The following is a 20,139-nucleotide window of genomic DNA, read 5'->3' on the forward strand; positions in this document are numbered from 1 at the left end:
TTGTCTTAAAACGTTTCGAAAATATGATCAAATAACTATAAGGCAAAACATCAACTTCAAACGGCATCAGCTTAACAGTCATCTAATTATTGACTTCTTAGATTTTTATATATAATAATATGAAAAGTGATAATCATAATGTAAATACTAGAAATAAGAATAAGTTAGCAATACCAATGTTCAGACTAGCCAAAGTAAGCAAATCCTTTAAAGGCCAATGTATACGCCTATACAATAAAATCCCAGAAAATGTTCAAAATCTACCTTTAGACAAATTTAAGAACGTTGGTGTGCTAAAGCGTATTATAAAGTCAATGACTTCATCGAGGACAGCACACCTTGGGAATAGGGTGGCTCCATGCAGGTAACTTTTATTTTTATTTTTGTTACATAGCTGTAAGCCATAACTTTGTAATTTTCCATTTTTTTAGTAAAAGATGGCCCCGTGCGAGTTTCTTACGCCGGTTCTTCTCGGCGGGGTAGTTCCCGAACCGGTGGTAGGCAACGTAGTTTTTTCGTTCGACTTTCAAAAAGTGTATCATGATACCCATTTTGAATAAAAAGATATTTTATTTTATTATTTATTTTATTTTATGACACTCTATAGTACGAACTTTTACGGCCGCACTCAAATAGATTTAACGATTACATAATAGAAATTTAATGAACATTTCGTCATAAATTCTATACTCTGTCAAACTTTTCATGAAATAAAAGTACTTGATCATCAAATAATTGGGTAAAAATAATTGGGTGTGTTAATAATGGAACGCATGCACAAGCCTTGTACTATCAGAAAAGTTGATTCAGAGGCAGATGGTGGACCTACTTATAATGAAATGATAATGAAAAAAGGGTTTATTAAAAAAAAACAATACATAAATATATTGGTCGCGTTTTGTCAAACCCAGCTGACGGATAACGAGGTATAAATTAAGGGTCAATTCAGACCGCAACGCGGCGATGCATTTTAAAATAAGGAGAGGCATTTCGTACCCACTTATGTAGCACTTTGAGACATATACCAAATGAAAGGGCTTGAAAAGTTTAACATTTTAATATAATATAACGAAAAATCTCTAAACCATGGGAGAAAAGAGTTAACGAGTGTAGAAGTGTAGAAGGTAAGAAAAAGTCGCAACCAAATACCTTGTAGCTGCAATATGAATCAACGTCTCTGATATTAAATGAGTGGATTTCAACAACTTGCATTTTTTATATAATTTTGGTAAAAATTTTTGTTTCCACCAAAATTGGAGATTAGGTGTTTACTGTTTACGGGAAACTGGTACGACAACCACCGCCTAGACGAGTTAGCTTGTGATAGAATGAAGTGAATGGCGTATTTTTTATGCTTCAAGAATCAATGGTGTTTTGTAAAAATAACCACCAAAATTGGAATTTGCGAGAAAAATAATCTTAAAAAAATTCCCATCCCTACCCTCCTCTATTACCCTATTCCCTCTTAAAGGGCCGGCAACACACATGCCGCTCTTCTGATGCTGCGAGTGTCCATGGGCGACGGAAGTTGCTTTCCATCAGGTGACCCGTGTGCTCGTTTGCCCCCTTATTTCATTAAAAAATAACCAAAACTCTACCGATATTCAAAATAACAACATGATATTATTGCCACAAGTAGGACAATTTAAGTACACCAAAATTGCATAAAATCAGGGGTTTTGTGATAAAACGGTTTTCTTTCATTTTGAGACGACGACGACCCAGCCCACAGCCACCTCCTAAACTGATTAGCGTGTGGCTGAATGAAGTAAATGGCGTATTTTTTATGCCTAAGGGATCAATGGCATTTTGTAGAAACAACGTTTCGTAAATCCTACCAAAATTTAAAAATTCTCCGCGACAGACCTAAACTGTGTCATAAAAACTCAACTACAGAAGTTACCACAATAAAGTTCATATTATATAGAGTCAACTATATAAAACGACTGCATAAAAATAAAAATCTAATCCAGTATCAAGTTTTCTGTTAATCGGTCTAGATCAAGAGTAAAATAGTTCGGCGACAAGTCACCAAAATTGGAAATCGCCTATTTATGTTTATTTTCTTGGAAAATAATAATTATTTTAAAAAAATAAGGATACGCCCAAATTATAAGCGTTATCTTTTTCTTTTAAAATCAAAATTGAGAACGATATCTTGAAAAAATAAGATAGTTTTCAGCCTTACCGCGCAAAAAAGTGGTTTGGGAAATCCAGTCAAATACATTGCAATACGTCCGAAATTGGGTGAAAATTTACCTGTAGCGCGAAGAATTTCTTGGCGGCCTCGATGTTGTTTCGTCCGACCTGCCGGATCTCGAGAATGCGCACGATCATCTCACCGCGCCGCTCCACCGCCTGGAATACAACAAATGCCGTTTAATGTAATTCAAGTTAAAAGTAGAGGCGATTTTGGTCCAATTTCACCAACGTCTGTTAGTGTTAACAGCTTGTTAAAATGTCATGTCTTCTCTTTCATTCATATGAAAAACGAAAGAGGTAATAATATGATACTAATTCGAGCATTAACTTTAACAGTCGTTGGTGAAGAGTGCTAAAAATGCAATACGATTAATATAGTTAAGTTTAAGTTAAAAAGTTTAAAAAGTCTTTGAGTCCTAGTTAAATCGTCGCACGATTTAACTAGGACTCAAAGACTTGCCATCGCACTCAGTGAACGTTTAATAATTTTCAGCTATAATTTAATGAAGGATTCGACATAAACTTACATTATCTTTCAAACTCTTCATTATGTAAAAGTTAAATAATAATCATTAAACGTGTCTTTCAGTGCAACTGTTAAATACTTTAGTTCCAAGCTAAGTAGTAAAACTACTAAGTATAATGGAGATTAGTACGTATCCCTAAAAAGGCGGTGAAAACGCCATAAGAATTATGATTATGAAAATAAATTGATAAGTGATGTTGTAGCAATTAATTTGAAATCGGATAAGAACTTTGTCTTGTTTAATTTCGATATACGATTGCCACTAAATACGCTGAGCAATTGCAGTTAAGTACTCAGCAAAGTGGATTACACGACCAAGCGGCTTCGGTTAAACTGACTTGATAAATAAATAGCTGCTCCCACAGTATAATATGATACAGTAGACCGTTTACATACGAAATCGCCCAAACTATTATAAGCATTACATTTCAGAAGTGTACGTAAGTACTGTAATTGATGTGTACATAGATATTATTATGTCACATGAAACTTCCCAGCGATCTTTTCCAAATAAGTCCTGTCCCAGTTTATAACGCTTACAGTAGGACACAACAATGTAGAATGAAATCGCACGAACGTAAAAATTATATCCGTGAAGCACAAGTTTGATTTCAAGATCACAGCCGAATTACTGTACTGTAAATAATTTATACTATGTTGTTACCAACGAGCGTCGAGCGTCAAAACTAAACGCGAGGCTAATCTCACTTAATGAGTATTGATTTTAACCTGAAGATTGATGTGATTGTATTAGTTACTATGCGCACTGCGCGGAAGAGAGACGGGGGATTTCTCAATTTAATTTCTTAGTAGGCAGCTTTCTTTCTAATATTTTTGTATATAAAGCGTTGTTATCTGCAGTAGTAGAGTTATAAACAACTAAAATATTTACACTAGAGTAATCAGATATTACTCAAATATATGTAGTTACAATGTAAACACTAAAGTTTTTACAACTTAAATAAAATTTTGTGTGCCTTCACATTTGACCCTATACTGTGCTTTTAACTGTCAATACATTATTTATTCATTTCGATTCATCAACAGATTATCATCTCACACAAAAATCGACGGGTCCCAAGAACAAAATCTTATGGAAAAATAAGACGAAATGTATTTTATTGCGTTTTTGGATTCTACATACTAAAAACTATATGGCACCATATTTTTTTTTATTTTATATCCTTTTATTTATTGGAATAATCAATCGAACAATATTTTATTAGAAATATATACCCACGAACAAACATGTAATGACATGTAGGCGCTTGTTCTTTGCAACTCGCACTGAGCGCGCAGCGTCGCAACGTCATATACGATATTGTTCTTTAAAAATATAAATAAGTCCATCAGTAACTTATAAATAAATTAATGTAAAACCTATTTTACTTTTATATTCATAGACTATACAATGAGACTGTTATTAGACATATTTATTTTCTAGCTTATTATTTTAACATAAGTCGCTGTTCGGTAAAAAACAATTTCAAGTCATTTATCGCTTGAGCAGATACGATTTTGTTCTACAAATTATTAATAAAAAAATTAGTCGTATATAAATAAACAATTTTGTTCTCTGTAAACTTTTTTAACATGCGTGTTTGTTTCACACAAAAGTATTTTATTCAATATTTTTTTGAATAAAATAATACCATTTTTTGTAAGTAATAAGATTTTAGTTATATAATAATAATAATAAATAATAAAAGCCTTTATTAATTCCTTAAAAGATTACATCTGCATACATTGTTGTGCTCGCAGCTCGCATTTAAACATCACAGATATTTTTATTACATTAAATATTATGATTACTTTATAAAAAAAATATTACTTAATATATTAGTACAGTATTGTTTAAATTATTTGTATCTAAAATCTTAGTTTTTATTCCTTATGTCATTATTACCACAATATTTATTTATAATATTTATATTTTTTATAGACAATATTTACATTTCTAAACTTATTTTTTAATTTTTAATAATTTATATTTTCATTTATTTACATTTATGCAATATACTACTATTATAATTTTTCAATTGCTTATTAGTATTTGGTACTATGCATATTACTTATTATCACAATATTTATTTACCTACAGTTTGCGTAATGCTATAAAATACTAAATAGTGATAGTGAGTAAATTATTTTTTTTTCTTTTAATAGTCATTCCATATTTCTATATTTTTAATTACAACATGATATTTTATTTACATTTATATACAAAAATCTTGATAATATAATTTGCTAGTATCACTACATAATCATTTTTATAATCACAAAGCTATTTGCAGTTATTCTATAAATTAATGATAGTACATAAGTCAGTTTTCATTTTTATATATAACAATATACATACCTAATATATTAACACAGTATGGTTTATAGATACAACATTCACATTTCTAAATAGACATTCCATATTTCTATATTTTTAATTATTTACAACATGATTTATTTACATTTATATACAAAATCTTGTAGATGTTGTGCCATTTTTTCTTTTATAACAATATACATAATATATTAATACAGTATGGTTTATATTCATGCTAGATCTTAATACAATATATCTCAGTTATTATTTCTGTACATTTTTATTATTATTATTAATTTATTCTATTATTATAGCTCTGTGTATGTCATTTTAATCGCAGTTATTTACATGCTGTACCTATTATACATTATATTAGTTTTCAATAATTTACATTTTTAGCATGATTTATTTACATTGATGTCAAATCTTAATATTATACATTACTTTACTATATATTACAAATTTACAATTATCACAATATTTATTTCCTACTTTTCATGCTATTTTTGGTTCAGTTTAATATTTTTATAAGGACCTCTCTACAGAGTAAAGGCCTCCTCCATGCTGGTCCACACCTTTCTATCTTTTGCTTTTTCAGTCCAGTTTTTTCCTGCTATTTTCAGTATTTCGTCAAGCCATCGGTCAGCTGGTCTGCCTCTGTTTCTCTTTCCCATAGGACCTTGCCACAGGGTTACAATTTTTGCCCAACGGTTTTCGTTCATGCGTGCTACATGTCCAGCCCATTTCCATTTAAGTTTCTTACAGTGTGTTAGAGCGTCTATTACATTTGTGATGTGTCTTATATCTGTGCTTTTCTTTTTGTGTTTCAGTCTCAGTCTCAGCACACTCCTCTCCATGGCTCTCTGAGTTGTAATTATTTTATTTTTTGTGAATTTGTTATAGATCCATGTTTGCGATGCATAAGTAAGAGATGGTAGGATGCAAGAGTCCATAACCTTTTTCTTTAGTCTAATTGGTGCATTTGACTTCAGGATTTCTTTTAGGCTCCAAAATTTCTTCCAGGCCTTGTTTATTCGTCTGTTAAGTTCTTCTTTATGTCTGGTTTTTTTGAACGATATTTGTTTTCCGAGGTAAACATAGTCTTGCACATATTCTATTGGAGCATTGTTAATTTTTATGGGTATTTCTATAGAGTTCGTCATAATTTTTGTTTTTGAAGTATTTAATTCTAGTCCAACAGTATAGCTCACCAAGTGAATCTCTTTTAACATTTCTTGTAGTTGCGATGCTTTCTCTGAAAAAATAACTATATCATCGGCAAACCTCAGATTATTCAAATATTTTCCATTTATGTTAATACCTTTTTTCTCCCATTTCAGTGGTTTCATTATATTTTGAAGTACAGCTATAAAAATTCTTGGCGACAAGGGGTCACCTTGACGAACACCTCTCTGTATATCGATTTCTGGTCCGGCTCTATCTAGTATTACCTTGCTTTTGCTCTTTTGGTATATATCTTTAATAAGATTTATGATTTCTGATGGGACTTCGCATTCATTTAAAGCTCTCCATATGCTGTCATGGGAAATAGAGTCGAATGCTTTGGCGTAGTCTATGAATGCTAGATATAGCGGCCTCTTCATTTCTTGATATTTCTCTATTACAATTTCCAGAGAGTGGATATGGTCTGTCGTCGAGAAGCTGCTTCTAAATCCCGCTTGTTCCACTGGTTGGTGTTTTTCAGTATATTCTGCTAGGCGTCTTTCTATGCCAGATGCGAAAAGTTTATATAAGGTTGGTTGTAGGCTGATTGGTCTATAATTACTAACACAGTTAGGGTTTCCTTTCTTATATAAAAGTATTATGTTGGATTTTGCCCATTCTTCGGGGATTGTTTTTGTGTCTAATATCATATTAAAAAGGGTGGTTAGAAGAGGAACTAGAGTGGGTTTTCCTGCTAGGATTGCCTCATTAGGTATTCCATCTGGTCCACTGCTTTTTTCCTTTTTTAGCCGTTTTATCATTGAGGCAATTTCATTGAACGTAAATCTTTTGACTGTGTTGTGATTGTTGTGGTTTGATGATAAAACACTTGGCTGGAGCATCGTTTTTTTAGAGTATAAGTCTTTATAGAATTCCGTAGCAATGTTAACAATTTCTGTTCTATAGAATGTTTTCTTGTTTTTTTGTGAGCTTTCCTGTAAGCATGGTACCCATTTTTTACTTGCGTTCAATTCTTTCAGACCTTTTTTCATACTTCCTGATTTATTTAAGTGTTTTGTTATAGTTGATATTCTATATTCTTGGTATTCTTGTTTTATAATTTTTTTAATGTTTTTATATAAGAAACACTTCTCTCTTTTTTCTTCTGTTGTTAAGTTGTTTTTCTTAGTTAGTTCTTGCCTTCGTTTAATTAGAGTTTTTGTATTTTGTGACAAAATAGATTGTTTCTGTTTGCTTTTACTAACAAGTTTAAGGGTTTCTATAATTGTATTTTTGATTTTTTTGTAGTAGGTCTCTAAGTTTTCATAATTTTCTATTTTTATACTAGAAGCTTGTAGCTTTAATGTATTTTTGAATTGCTCTTGTTCTTCCTGAGTGCTTAGAGTGTAATTTTTGTTTTTGTATTGGGCTCTTGATTTTTTATGCTTGCCTGTCAAAAGTGTGGCTCTTAACAATCTGTGGTCGCTTGGAAATGTTAAGTTGTTGATAATTTCAAAGTTGGAGAAATATTCTTTCTTGTTTGATAGAATGTAGTCAATCTGGCTCTTATTATTTTTTGGTGAGAGCCATGTCCACAAGTTTTTGGAATTTTTCTTAAATAGGCTGTTAATTACAAAAAGTTTATTTTCCCAGCAAAACTGTAGTAGAGTTTCACCTCTTTTATCTCTTTTTCCAAAGCATGACATGCCCAGTATATTTTCTTCGCCAATTTGTTTGGTGCCGACTCTAGCATTGAAGTCGCCCATGATTATTAGATTTTTGCTACACTTTTTTAGGCATTCTGATATTTTTGAGTAAAAATCTTTTAATTCTCCTTCGTTTGCATCAATTGTTGGTGCATAGACTTGTATTATGGATAAGTCTGTATTTCCAATTTTTAGGTGTAATATGCATATTCTTTCAGAAATGGCAATGAAACTTTCTATGCTTCCTTTAAGGTATTTTTTTATCAGAAAACCAACACCATATTTGCCTTTCGTCTCTCCGTAATAACAGAATATATGGTCCTTACCTTCGCATATTTCATAACCTGTTCTACGTATCTCGGCAAGGCCAATAATGTCATATTTTATTGTTGATATTGCATCTTGAAACTCTAAAAATCTTTCATTTGATAATAAGGATCTCACATTATAGGTGCAGACATATAGTGGGTGCAGTGGAGGGTTTTGGTCATTTGACCCCTCGGTGACCAGCCGTGGTGGGGCCCTGCTGTGTTGAGAGGTCGCCTTCTGTCAGTTTATTTCTTGAGTTTGTATAATATCTGTAGACATGTCACTACTGATTGAGGGCGGTGAAGACACTTCGTTGGTTTGGTGTATAGTTTTTAATACATATTGCTCGATATTAGATTTCGAATTAGTTTTATTTCTTTCCCCAGGAAAAAATTTTGTCTTGCTTTTCTTAATTGGTTGTTTTTTGTTGTTCTGTACACTACATGAAGTTTTTGCATTTGTTTCGGGTGATTCTGAAAGCAGCCTTTTGTTGGTGGAATTTTGTGTATAGTTGTTATTTTTTCCAGGAAGCACTATGAGTTTATCATACTTCAAAAAGGCTATGTTACCTGCTTCTCTTTCTTGTTGCAATTGTGGTTGTAGGTCCTTACGTTTCTTCTGGACTTCAGGTGAAAAATCTTGTTTGATATAGTACGGTGAATCATTTAGGCATTTTTGATTTTGTAAAATCTTCATTTTGCGCCCCAATGTAATAAACGTGACAACAACAGGTCTAGTCTTTTCACCTTTTTTTCCTATTCTTCTGACAGCTTCTATACAGTTTTCGAATCTTAGTCCGAAGTATTTGCTTATTATATTTATTATTTTGTATTCCAAGTCGTGATACTTCTTTTCTCCTTCCTCAATTCCAAAGAAAACTAAATTTTTGCGTCGTAAAAATCTGTCAATCTTGTGTAGTTCCAAGGAATGTTCTGCAAGTTTATTTTCTAATTGGAGGTTTTTATTTTCTAGGTGTGTAAACTTTTCATTTATATTGTTGTTGATTGTGTTTTTTATGTCTTCTTTTATATCATACATGTATTTTTTTTGCTGTATTAATTCTTTCTGCAGGTTTTCAAGTATACTTTTTATTTCGTCCATGTTTTTTCTTCTTCCTCTTTTTATTTACAGATTAGGCATACAATTTCCTTGCTGCTTGAGAGGTAACTTTTTACTTGTCAAATGATAAAATACGCAGGACAGCGCCCTCTGATTTTTCGTTGGGTAATCTTTTAGATGGTAAGAGATGAGTCGATACTCGATAAGTAGTTTTTTCAGGGCTCTGATAGATGTCGTCACTTGTCACTTTTTTAACAATAATGCCTGAATCATGTTTTGGATTTTTAGGTTAGGTATAGCATATTTCTTGTTTTTATTTGTTTTTATTTCCACTTGTTTCCATAACCAGCCAGTTTACACTTGGTTTTTATTGTTTAAATTACACTTTACTTTTGTTCAGAAGGAAAAACAGATTCACTTTTATTGTTCACTTGTCGATTTTGAAGCAACCGTTGGCACTGAGTTTTTCAAGTTAATTTTTTAGTCGAACACTTTGTTTTTCACTGAGTCTTTTATTTTGGCACATTAAATTACGGTCTAGCTTCACATGTTTGAAACTATTTAATAAATTGACACCATATTATAATTTTAATTTCGATTAAAACACGGACCAGATGTTAACTGTGGCACAGAGGCGCCCTCTCTATATTTTAGTTATATATACTACCATAACATATACCTTCTTATTTGCTTTCTGTTAGAAACTGGATGCCAACGCTACACCAACATCAGCTCGCTGGAGCCGAGAATATTGGCCGATATTACAGAAGTTTGGCATGATATTTTTGATGAAAATAATGAAAATGATAGATTGAGGGAGAAATCAGATTCTCATAATATCCATAACCCAGATACCTATTATGATACCTGCGATCAAATTACTTCACCACCTATGTATTAGCCACCAGCACCGCTTAGCGCCTACAGATGAAGTATTTACTCCATTGAACATTGAGGTAACTCACCAGCAATATAATATATTATTATATTATTGAAGAGTTTGAAGAACCTGCAATTTCTACCACACCATCATCATCACATAATGGTATTAGGTCTACCACATATTCCCACCACTGCAACTCCTGTGTCGCCAGGATCAACAGTAGTAACCACGAAAACTCTTTGATATGATCTCAGGGGTGCCCGAGGGACAAGCTAAATCTGTCTTGGGACCCGCAACGAAATTAATCAGAAGAAAGGTAGGAGAAGTAGGAGATAAGGCCCATCACACATTCACATAACATGGTATTATAGCTACACTTATGCCTTCCCCAGGTAATGTACACAAAAAATGGAAAGATATTTTTTGTGCCGATCATAGTGGTTGGATTGATTCAGTCGAATCCCTAAATAATAGCACATCAAACTTAACGCCTGAAACTGCCCCGAAGCGAAAGTCAAAGAAACGTTTGGTACGTCGACAAGACTGGTTGAACGCGAAACGAAAAACCCGGAAAATCTTGGAAAGAGTTACGTTTCAAGAAGAGGTAGATTTGTTAGTGACAAAATGATGGGAAAACCGTGTAGTTGTAAGTATTCTTATACTTACAACTACACGGTTTTCCCATGTAGTTGTAAGTATTCTTATACTTACAACTACACGGTTTTCCCATCACACACACGTCTTCGTGTGGAGTTAAAATTCAGACAGAAGAACAAAGACTTGAATATTTTAATCGATTTTGGAAGCTAGGAAATAGATACTGCAGTACCTGTATCAGAAAATGCTTATTCGTCACTATTAAAGCTAACAAAAATAAATATTTAATAAGTATGTGCGATTCTGGCGTCATAAATTCAAACAATGCAATGCCAAATATCAGCTGGCCGATTTTGTATCGTACATTTTGTGAGTTAATCACTGAGTTAGTAACGAAACGGCGGAGTGAGTAACGGAAAGTCTCACTAGCATACAAAAGTGAGACTTTCCGTTACTCACTCCGCCGTTTCGTTACAATGAACGATACAGAATCGGCCAGCTGGTAGATAATTCGAATAAAAACTGATTTGATTTAAATTTAGGCATATCATGGTCACCATAGAAACGGTTTCTTTACGGAAGAATAGACAAAGTGACAGTTAGACAGTGGAAAATTGGAAATCCGCCATTTTTCGATAAAATCTATCAGTATGTCGATTCTTTTCCATGTCTACTGTTGTTATGCTAGGTGAGAAAAAGAGTAAAATTTATTTTTGTTAAATATTTAGCTCACTATTTTTTTTAATTACTTTTTCTATAGGTGCACTTACCAAAATAAATACAGCTAATTATTACTTACACGTTTTTATAATAATTACTACTGAAATAGAACCTTTGTAACATACACGTTTGACATTGGTGTTAATTCAAAAAGAAGGTTAAAAACTACTTTTTAATATTATTTTTGAGATCAAAATGTTCTGAATTTATTTATTTAATTAAAGTTTTGATAATTACATTGTTATTTTGAATAACAATTCGAACATTAGGGCTTAATTTTCTTTTAAGACATGAAACCGAAACATCAATTCCCTAAAACAAAGACTTAAATAAAGATATATACTAGATTGTTCCAAAGAACAACGTCGTATATTTACATATGCCCTAGATCGTTCCGGAAAACAAAACCTTATTGTATTATAAGAATTCATTTTATTCGAAAATAACAATTTAAATCTATAAAAAAATATGACAATAAAGGAATTAAGCTCTTCAATAGCTTTTGCAATTTTTTTTCTCAAAAAATGTGTACTATTTGCTTCAACAATTTATAATTATATTTACACAGAACTTGAAAACCTCATACCGTAAACCAATATTTTCATACATACGATTTTGTTCTTGGGACCCGTCGAAATATAAACGATAGTAACTTATAGGTTAAATGACTTCCAATGACACGTGAAATACTACATGTAATGGCGACAAAGAAATTAGTTATGAAAATGAGATGAGATGAAGTGAGGTGAGAAACAATTTATTCCATATAAACTAAACAAGGAAATAATTTTCAATGGATAGTCTTTATTAGTAAAAGAGTTAAAATTGCTACTAACTAAAACCAGCTAATCACAAAATATAATGAAGTTTATAACACCTAAGTATAACAAATAAATAAATCAATAATCGATTTTTTAAAGTCATGAATTAATAATTATTTTTAACTCATAACTTTTAATAACGAAGATTCCAAATTATGTGTGTGATTCTTACCTCAAGTGCAGCGGCCGTGGTGGCGTCGTGGTCATTCTCAACCATCTCAATCTGCCTAAATATTTCATTGCTGACACCCGATACCTAAACAACATTATAAAGATATTAAAAAAGCTTAATCCTAAAAGTTACAATAATACTGGCCCTCAGCATTCGCCTTTTTAACGAAAACGTATATATATTTATTTCTTTATAACTGGTTACTGTTTGTTAAATTCTTAAACTATAATTCACACAGATCTAGGATTCTCATTCGAACTTCAAACAGCACTTTTAATAAGTTATTAGACTTCTGTTTTTTCTTTTCTCGCGTGCATTTTAAATCTTATATCTTTACCACCTTTCATATCATAATAAAATATTTAACAATTTACACTTCCTACACTTTTAGGGAGTGAACCCCTACTCATATATTAAATTGATTAGATTTAAAACCACACAGGAAACACTCCAGAGCCCACCGGAAGTGCGGTAACGTTATTAGTAACGTTTGTCGTCGACGGGAAGTCGTAACCTTTTTACAACTTCCCCCGCTATCGATCGTACATCTTGGAGCCCTACATCTTCACAGAATGGTGTATGTTGCATTCAATTTTAATCAGCTTAATAAAAAGGGAGGTAGTTATGAAACTGGACATTTCTGACTAGTAATGCCATTCTTTCTACCCATGTTTTATTTGTGTTGTGTTTGTGATTGCCAAATTGTTAGGTTTTACTAGGTTCGTTTTTAAGTTGCGATATTTAACAGCCTATTTGCTTGAGAAAACAGTAAATTACATAGCCATAATCTATTTAAACTAATTTAACTGCAGCCTCTCTCTCACACTTTACAGTGCGTTCAGACGTGCTAGTTTTCTGCTGTAGCGTTTTGGATGACACCCGGCTGAATCCGTGCGCGCAGAAACTCGCACGTCTGAGGGGTGATTTCACCAAAAAATGGAACACGTTCAGTGCACACTGAACCGGTTCTAAGTTCTTCTTCTTTTAATTGCGATTAATAAATGCTTGCAAATAGACATGTGTTTCTAAAAATTGATAGGTAATACCTTCCGGAAGTCTGGCTGCAGCACGCAGGGCGGCGCGTGGTTGGCGCGCGGCGGCTGCGGCGGGCCGCCCGGCGCGCGACCCGGCGACGCCGTCAGGTCCGGCGCCGCGCGCCCATTCTCCTGTACAGATAAAATAATATTAAATATAAATGTATATTTTATGGTATGAAATTTGTGAGGGAAAGTGAAGTGTTACAAAATTTTTCAAATAGTTTTTTTTTTTACATTAAACTTGGCATTCTAGAAGTTTAGGCTCTAAATTTACTTATAGGCAACTTTTTATCCAAAAAATACTAGGTTACTGTATTAACATAATATGCAGAACTATGGGAAAGATCTACCACCTTATACCACCTGTACCACCTTGTCACAAATTTCTTGGAAATAAATAAATTGTATTCTATTCTTAATATTTTTTAAAAGAAAGCTGTAAACGTGTTACATTTGTTATAAACAAACGATAGGTTTTAACTGACACAGAGTGATATTTACTGAACACTGAATTAATTCGAAGGAAACGCTGTCATTACTTTAATAACAAACAGCTAAAACATAGATATAAGTTGTTCTAATATACCAGCATATATCAAGTAAATACAAGAAAACAAAATCAGAGATTGCATTAACCCATGATAACAATTATCGGTATATCTCATGGTGACCCACGCAACCCCATAATGGTCCTCGAAGCAATGGAATCTATTATTAGCAAATAATTCGCAGCCGTAGGGTTAAGTGGTCCAGAACAATACCCACTAGCTGCCCCTATCCACTTGGGGGCTATCCATAAATTACGTCATATGAAATTCGTGGTTTTTTACTCCTCCGTAGCGTGACGTCACATAAAGCTTTAATTAAACATTGATGTAAATCAAAAAAACATAGTGGAAATAGCACAAGCAGATTGTAATTCATAAGTGTTTAACATGAATTTTTTCAATTTCAAAATTTACCATAACCTACAACAACAGTACAATCAATATTATGTCAAATAGAACTGCAAATGCTTTAAGTATTTAATTAATAGTGCAAAATACACTCAAAATGCCACACTTCATCGACCCCCACCCTCCCACTTTACATGTGACGTAATTTATGGATGATCCCTTAGCTTATCGGCAATTTATATCTTACGACGATCTCAGCGACCCTAGTGGTTATTTACGTATCACTTCATTCCATTTGCATTTTAAGTGTTAATTAAGCTATCAACAGACTAGTAAAAAACCCCATCTAAATCCTTTATATTTAAAACATTAAATCTAACTGTAAAGAGATTTTATTGTCTCATTTATTATAATATATGATACAATTATTTTCAGGCCTGGGTAGAGATTATTCTAAAAATCATTTTCTCGTACCTAAAATAACGTATTTTAAATTTTAAAATGTATAGTTAAAATTTTATGTACTTATATACACAAAATTTCAACAACATCGGTTCATCTGGATAAGACAGGCTTCTCCGAAAAATTTCCTATATAGACTTATTTTATAATATATGCTACTTTGATTAAGGATTTTGCCTCCATTATTACATTCAGGCGCTTTATATAACATATTTTACGTTTGACGCTTACAAAACGTTTTCTATTCATCACAGCAAAAAGGATAGTTTACAAAAAGCACAGCACAAAGAGCCGGTGCACAATGAGAAATGCACAACATATGAGAGCTAACAATTTCGCCCTTTTGTGCCCTAATGGCTTAACGGTACACGCAAAAATATTTTAACAGGTCATCAAATTAAGGGTTAAAGTGGCTACAAAATGCGTCTACGTTGGTAATAAACTAGGTAGTTGATATTTTATGACCACAGGTAACATGGTCATGAAAATTTACACAACCGATTGAAGGCGTGGTCGTGAGGCGCTTAAGGGGGCGACTAACCTTAAAGTGTCGATTTTATAATTCATTTTTATACTTGAAAATAAGCCCCGAATTGTTTCATTTTCTAAAATTAAATACTACATTATATTTCCAAGAATTCGATCTGAGCAAAAACACAATATCTTAAAACTTTCTCGATAGAAAAAAATCACAAATATGCATCTAATTTTCACGAATTTTTCATTTATAACCGTGCATTGAACTAAGTTAATATTTTAACACATTGTATAAAATTCTATCATTGAGAGATCGACCTAGCGGATTTTTAAAATGTTGTATATTTATCGAGTTATTGAGAAAAAACTAATTTGGCGATGAATCCGCGTCGTTCTTTTTCACCTGGCATATGAAAGACGGGCGTGAGTGTGAAGAGAGAAGGACGATGTTTGATTTTTGGGGTTAGTCGCCCTCTTAAATCGACCAATCAGTGATTTTTTTCGATAATAACTAACGATTCGTTTCGCAATCGTACTAAGGCGACTCGTATTTTTGCGAAAACACTACTTTTTGTAAGTACGATTGAAAAATGTAATTAACATTATCTAATTATCCGTGTTTTCGCGAAAACCCTAGAATGTTCGCGAAAATTCGATTTATCAAATCATCCTACGACATGAAATTAACATAATGAAATTATTACACACACTCGTGCTTATTTAGAAGTGCGCGTCTATAGAAGCACGTCTACTTGTTGTTAAAATTATTGAAACTATATTAACTGTATAATACTGTATATTCATTTTTTATACCAATAAATAAATAATAATAATATAAAGACACTGAAGACTGCTAAATATTGTACACAACGTATGTTAATTTAAAAATACATACGCATTTATAAAATATACTCTAAAATATTATACACCGCAACTCGAGCGCGGCAATATAATATGTATTCTTTAAATCTCCGACATAAATGTGTATGGGAATGCGTTAGAATTTGGCGCTCGATCGCGGGTGGGCGGCGGGGGGTCACAAAACGCCGCGTGGGGGGGTCGCGGGGGGTCGGGAGGTCGCGCGGGGGGCCCTGACCCACTTACCGTCTCACTCGTACGCACGAGGTCAGTGTACTGCAGCTGCACTCTGCAGAGGTGGACGATCTCCAACGGAAACGTTTGATTCTTTAATCTTGATTTGTAAAGTATCTGAATTTATAAGGCAATTGCCAAAAGTATTGAAATATAATGAAATAAAAATTTTGATGTAAAATTTTAACGAGGTACAATCGACATAACTTGTACGATATAGCAGTTGCTACGAGATGTACATCTACGGTCAATTGTATTTTTTCTAGAATATATATACGTATACGTGGGAAAGCCATACTTCGGCACGAATGGGCCGGCTCGACCGGAAAAATACCACGTTCTCATAAAAAACCTGCGTGAAACAGCGCTTGCGCTGTGCTTCACCGAGTGAGTGAGTTCACCGGAGGCACAATAGACATACCAGTAGTTCGACTGCAAAGAGAGAGACAGGTTTCAATATCTGTCAAATTCGTCAGGTTTCACTAGGATTATGAACGGAATGTGCCTCGCGCTGGCTGATATAATTTTTTTTTTTGAATATTTAAAATAAAGATTTCAAAATTGGATTCTGACAATTTTGATCGCATGTGCCAAAACACAAACAACAATACGACCAAAAAGGAACACGTCCAGCGAATATATCATCGTTTTAAATTCGTAGGTAACAATATAGAAACAATTTAACAACCCTAGCGACCCTTATTTCATAAAAAAAAATATACGCATAGATTCCTTATACGAAACATTATTTCGAAATTATAAAATCTACAGTAAAGGGGAACGAATAAGGATTTCAAATGGAAAGACAAATACATTGTGGTCTCCCGGAGTCCGATATCACTGTGAAATTATGGGCGAAGTAAATCGAGTACGGAAAACGGTTTCTTGCGGTTAGTGCACATTTTAGATCTTTTAATCCAATTTTAAAAATCCAGACGAATTTCAGAGTATCATATTTGGTATATTATTTTTAGTAGGTAGATTGCTTGGTTGGCCATTGAATTTTAGACGGTATTCGTGTTTGTTTTGATGTGATGTATACTATTTAGTATTTACACACAGAATTTGTACAGTTAGTTAAGCGTGTAGCTCGGCTACATCGTAGCGCGTAGCTTGGCTACAGCGTAGCGCGTAGCTTGGCTACATCGTAGCGCGTAGCTTGGCTACATCGTAGCGCGTAGCTTGGCTACATCGTAGCGCGTAGCTTGGCTACAGCGTAGCGCGTAGCTTGGCTACATCGTAGCGCGTAGCTTGGCTACATCGTAGCGCGTAGCTTGGCTACATCGTAGCGCGTAGCTTGGCTACAGCGTAGCGCGTAGCTTGGCTACAGCGTAGCGCGTAGCTTGGCTACAGCGTAGTGCGTAGCTGAGCTACAACGTAGCGCGTAGCTTGGCTACAGCGTAGCGCGTAGCTTGGCTATAGCGTAGCGCGTAGCTTCGCTACAGCGTAGCGCGTAGCTTCGCTACAGCGTAGCGCGTAGCTTCGCTACAGCGTAGCGCGTAGCTTCGCTACAGCGTAGCGCGTAGCTTCGCTACAGCGTAGCGCGTAGCTTCGCTACAGCGTAGCGCGTAGCTTCGCTACAGCGTAGCGCGTAGCTTCGCTACAGCGTAGCGCGTAGCTTCGCTACAGCGTAGCGCGTAGCTTGGCTACAGCGTAGTGCGTAGCTGAGCTACAACGTAGCGCGTAGCGCAGTTACACGAAGCACATCGCATAGAATAGTAGTGTAGTAGTATATTTTATTATACTATTACTACTAAATATTATATATATACAACTCACTACTAAAATATACTAATATTTTAGTAGTGAGTTGTATATATATAATATATAAAATATACTAAAATATTAGTATATTTTAGTAGTGAGTAGTATATTTTCTATTCAAAGCGCGAAGCTGCGCAGCATGGCTACGGCAAAACCCGTAGCACTGCTACAGCAAAGCGCGTAGCGACATTATAGCATAGTGCCTATAATTATTAATATCATTTATCACAAAGAAGACAAAGATTAGAATCGAATTGACTATTTTGAGGAAATTTTTTCATTGTTATATATGTATAATTGTATAATGCACATGGTATTCTATTGATTGAAGATATTAAAATATACTTTTCCTTTTTTTGTCCAAATTGTACTTTCTATTTCCATGATCCTAGACACAAAGTTCTAATACTAGAACTTTGAATGGGTCTCGAGATCGCAAATACCAAAGGCAAATACGGGTGATTGTCTTTACTTAGACGGCATTCAACGTATTATATTGGACTACTTGAATTCTTACTTTGAAATACAACACCATGTGGCGTTTAATTCAGTGTGCTAAGTTGACACACAAACACAAAGAAAAGTTCGTTTTTTTATTCCACATAAGGTGTTGACATGTCTCATCTGTAAGCAAAAGCAATATTCCATATACATGTTGTATGATATTATATTGCTCTCATTACTTGTTACCTAATTTCGACATAATATATACATGAACGTAGGGAACCTTATAAAATATATATTTTTTTTTGTGACAAGGGGGCAAACGAGCAAACGGGTCACCTGATGGAAAGCAACTTCCGTGACGGAAGTTCCGTCGCCCATGGACACTCGCAGCATCAGAAGAGCTGCAGGTTCGTTGCCAGCCTTTTAAGGGGGAATAAGGTAATAGGGGAGGGTAGGGATGGCAAGGGAAGGGAATATGGGAGGGTAGGGAAGGGAATAGGGTAGGGGGTTGGGCCTCCGGTACACTCACTCACTCGGCGAAACACAGCGCAAGCGCTGTTTCACGCCGGTTTTCTGTGAGAACTTGGTATTTCTCCGACCCAGCCGGCCCATTCGTGCCGAAACATGGATCCCCCACGTCTAAATATTATTTTATTATTACAAAAAGGTAAAATAATCAAGCAAAATTGTGTAATTTAAATTAATGTAAGGTTGTAAACTCAATCCCGTTGTAAGCCGCGAGCATTAAGAAAATAATTAGGTATCGAGCCCCGCAGCTACTTGCGTAGGTATTGTTATTTTTTTCTTGATCATTATATTCAATATTTTCTGTGATTATTGTAGAAAGTAGCATTTGTATCACTAATGGTATATATAAACAGAAATACTGAGATAATTAACATTTCATATGACACGGGTGCATTCAGAGACACTAATATATTCCAGAATTAACTCCTTAACTATACGTTTATGTTGTAATATTTAATACTTAGTATTTCCTAAAACAACCATAAGTTATATACAAACATAGTCACACAAAGTATAATCCTTGCTGGTTAAAAATTCAAAAGGGTATATGCATTTTTGCGCCTTTTTAACTACCAAAACTGTACGGACGAAGTTAATATTATATCTTTGAATTCCGAAATTTCAACGTCCCTGTAAAGCTTTGTTTTGTAACTAAAATAGTAAATCAGTAAATCATTATAAATCTCGTATTTCAGTATTAATTGGGACATCATTTATTTCTCAAAATGTGTCTACAGAGACATTAAAATCATCAAGATGGAAATTAGAAGTTAAGTCTGAATGATTTTTCGTAAATATCGGCATATTAAAACTAACCTTAAAAGGTTATTTCAATAAAAACATATAAAAATAACTTCTTATTTTGTCCCAGGTCTGACCTTTAGCCACATTTCGGATTGACACAGGTCAAGCGCCTAAACTGCTTAATGTTGCGAATGGTCAAAAATAGCTGTTCAAAAA

At 33.9% G+C, this 20,139-nt stretch overlaps 1 protein-coding gene across 1 annotated transcript in view; it reads right to left on the reverse strand.

Moving 5' to 3' along the window:
• LOC121731158 (rho GTPase-activating protein 100F-like) overlaps window positions 1-20,069 on the reverse strand; it is a 44,393-nt gene extending 24,324 nt beyond the window's left edge. Inside the window, exons 1-5 of the mRNA XM_042120514.1 lie at window positions 20,058-20,069; window positions 16,453-16,557; window positions 13,523-13,642; window positions 12,477-12,560; window positions 2,260-2,358 (exon numbers count right to left, since the gene is read on the reverse strand). Of these exons, the coding sequence (XP_041976448.1) occupies window positions 2,260-2,358; window positions 12,477-12,560; window positions 13,523-13,642; window positions 16,453-16,557; window positions 20,058-20,069 (420 nt within the window). The remainder of the gene's footprint in view (window positions 1-2,259; window positions 2,359-12,476; window positions 12,561-13,522; window positions 13,643-16,452; window positions 16,558-20,057) is intronic.
• Between the last annotated feature and the right edge of the window lie 70 nt (window positions 20,070-20,139).

This window comes from Aricia agestis, chromosome 10 (assembly GCF_905147365.1).
Source record: "Aricia agestis chromosome 10, ilAriAges1.1, whole genome shotgun sequence".
Taxonomy (NCBI): Eukaryota; Metazoa; Arthropoda; class Insecta; order Lepidoptera; family Lycaenidae; genus Aricia; species Aricia agestis.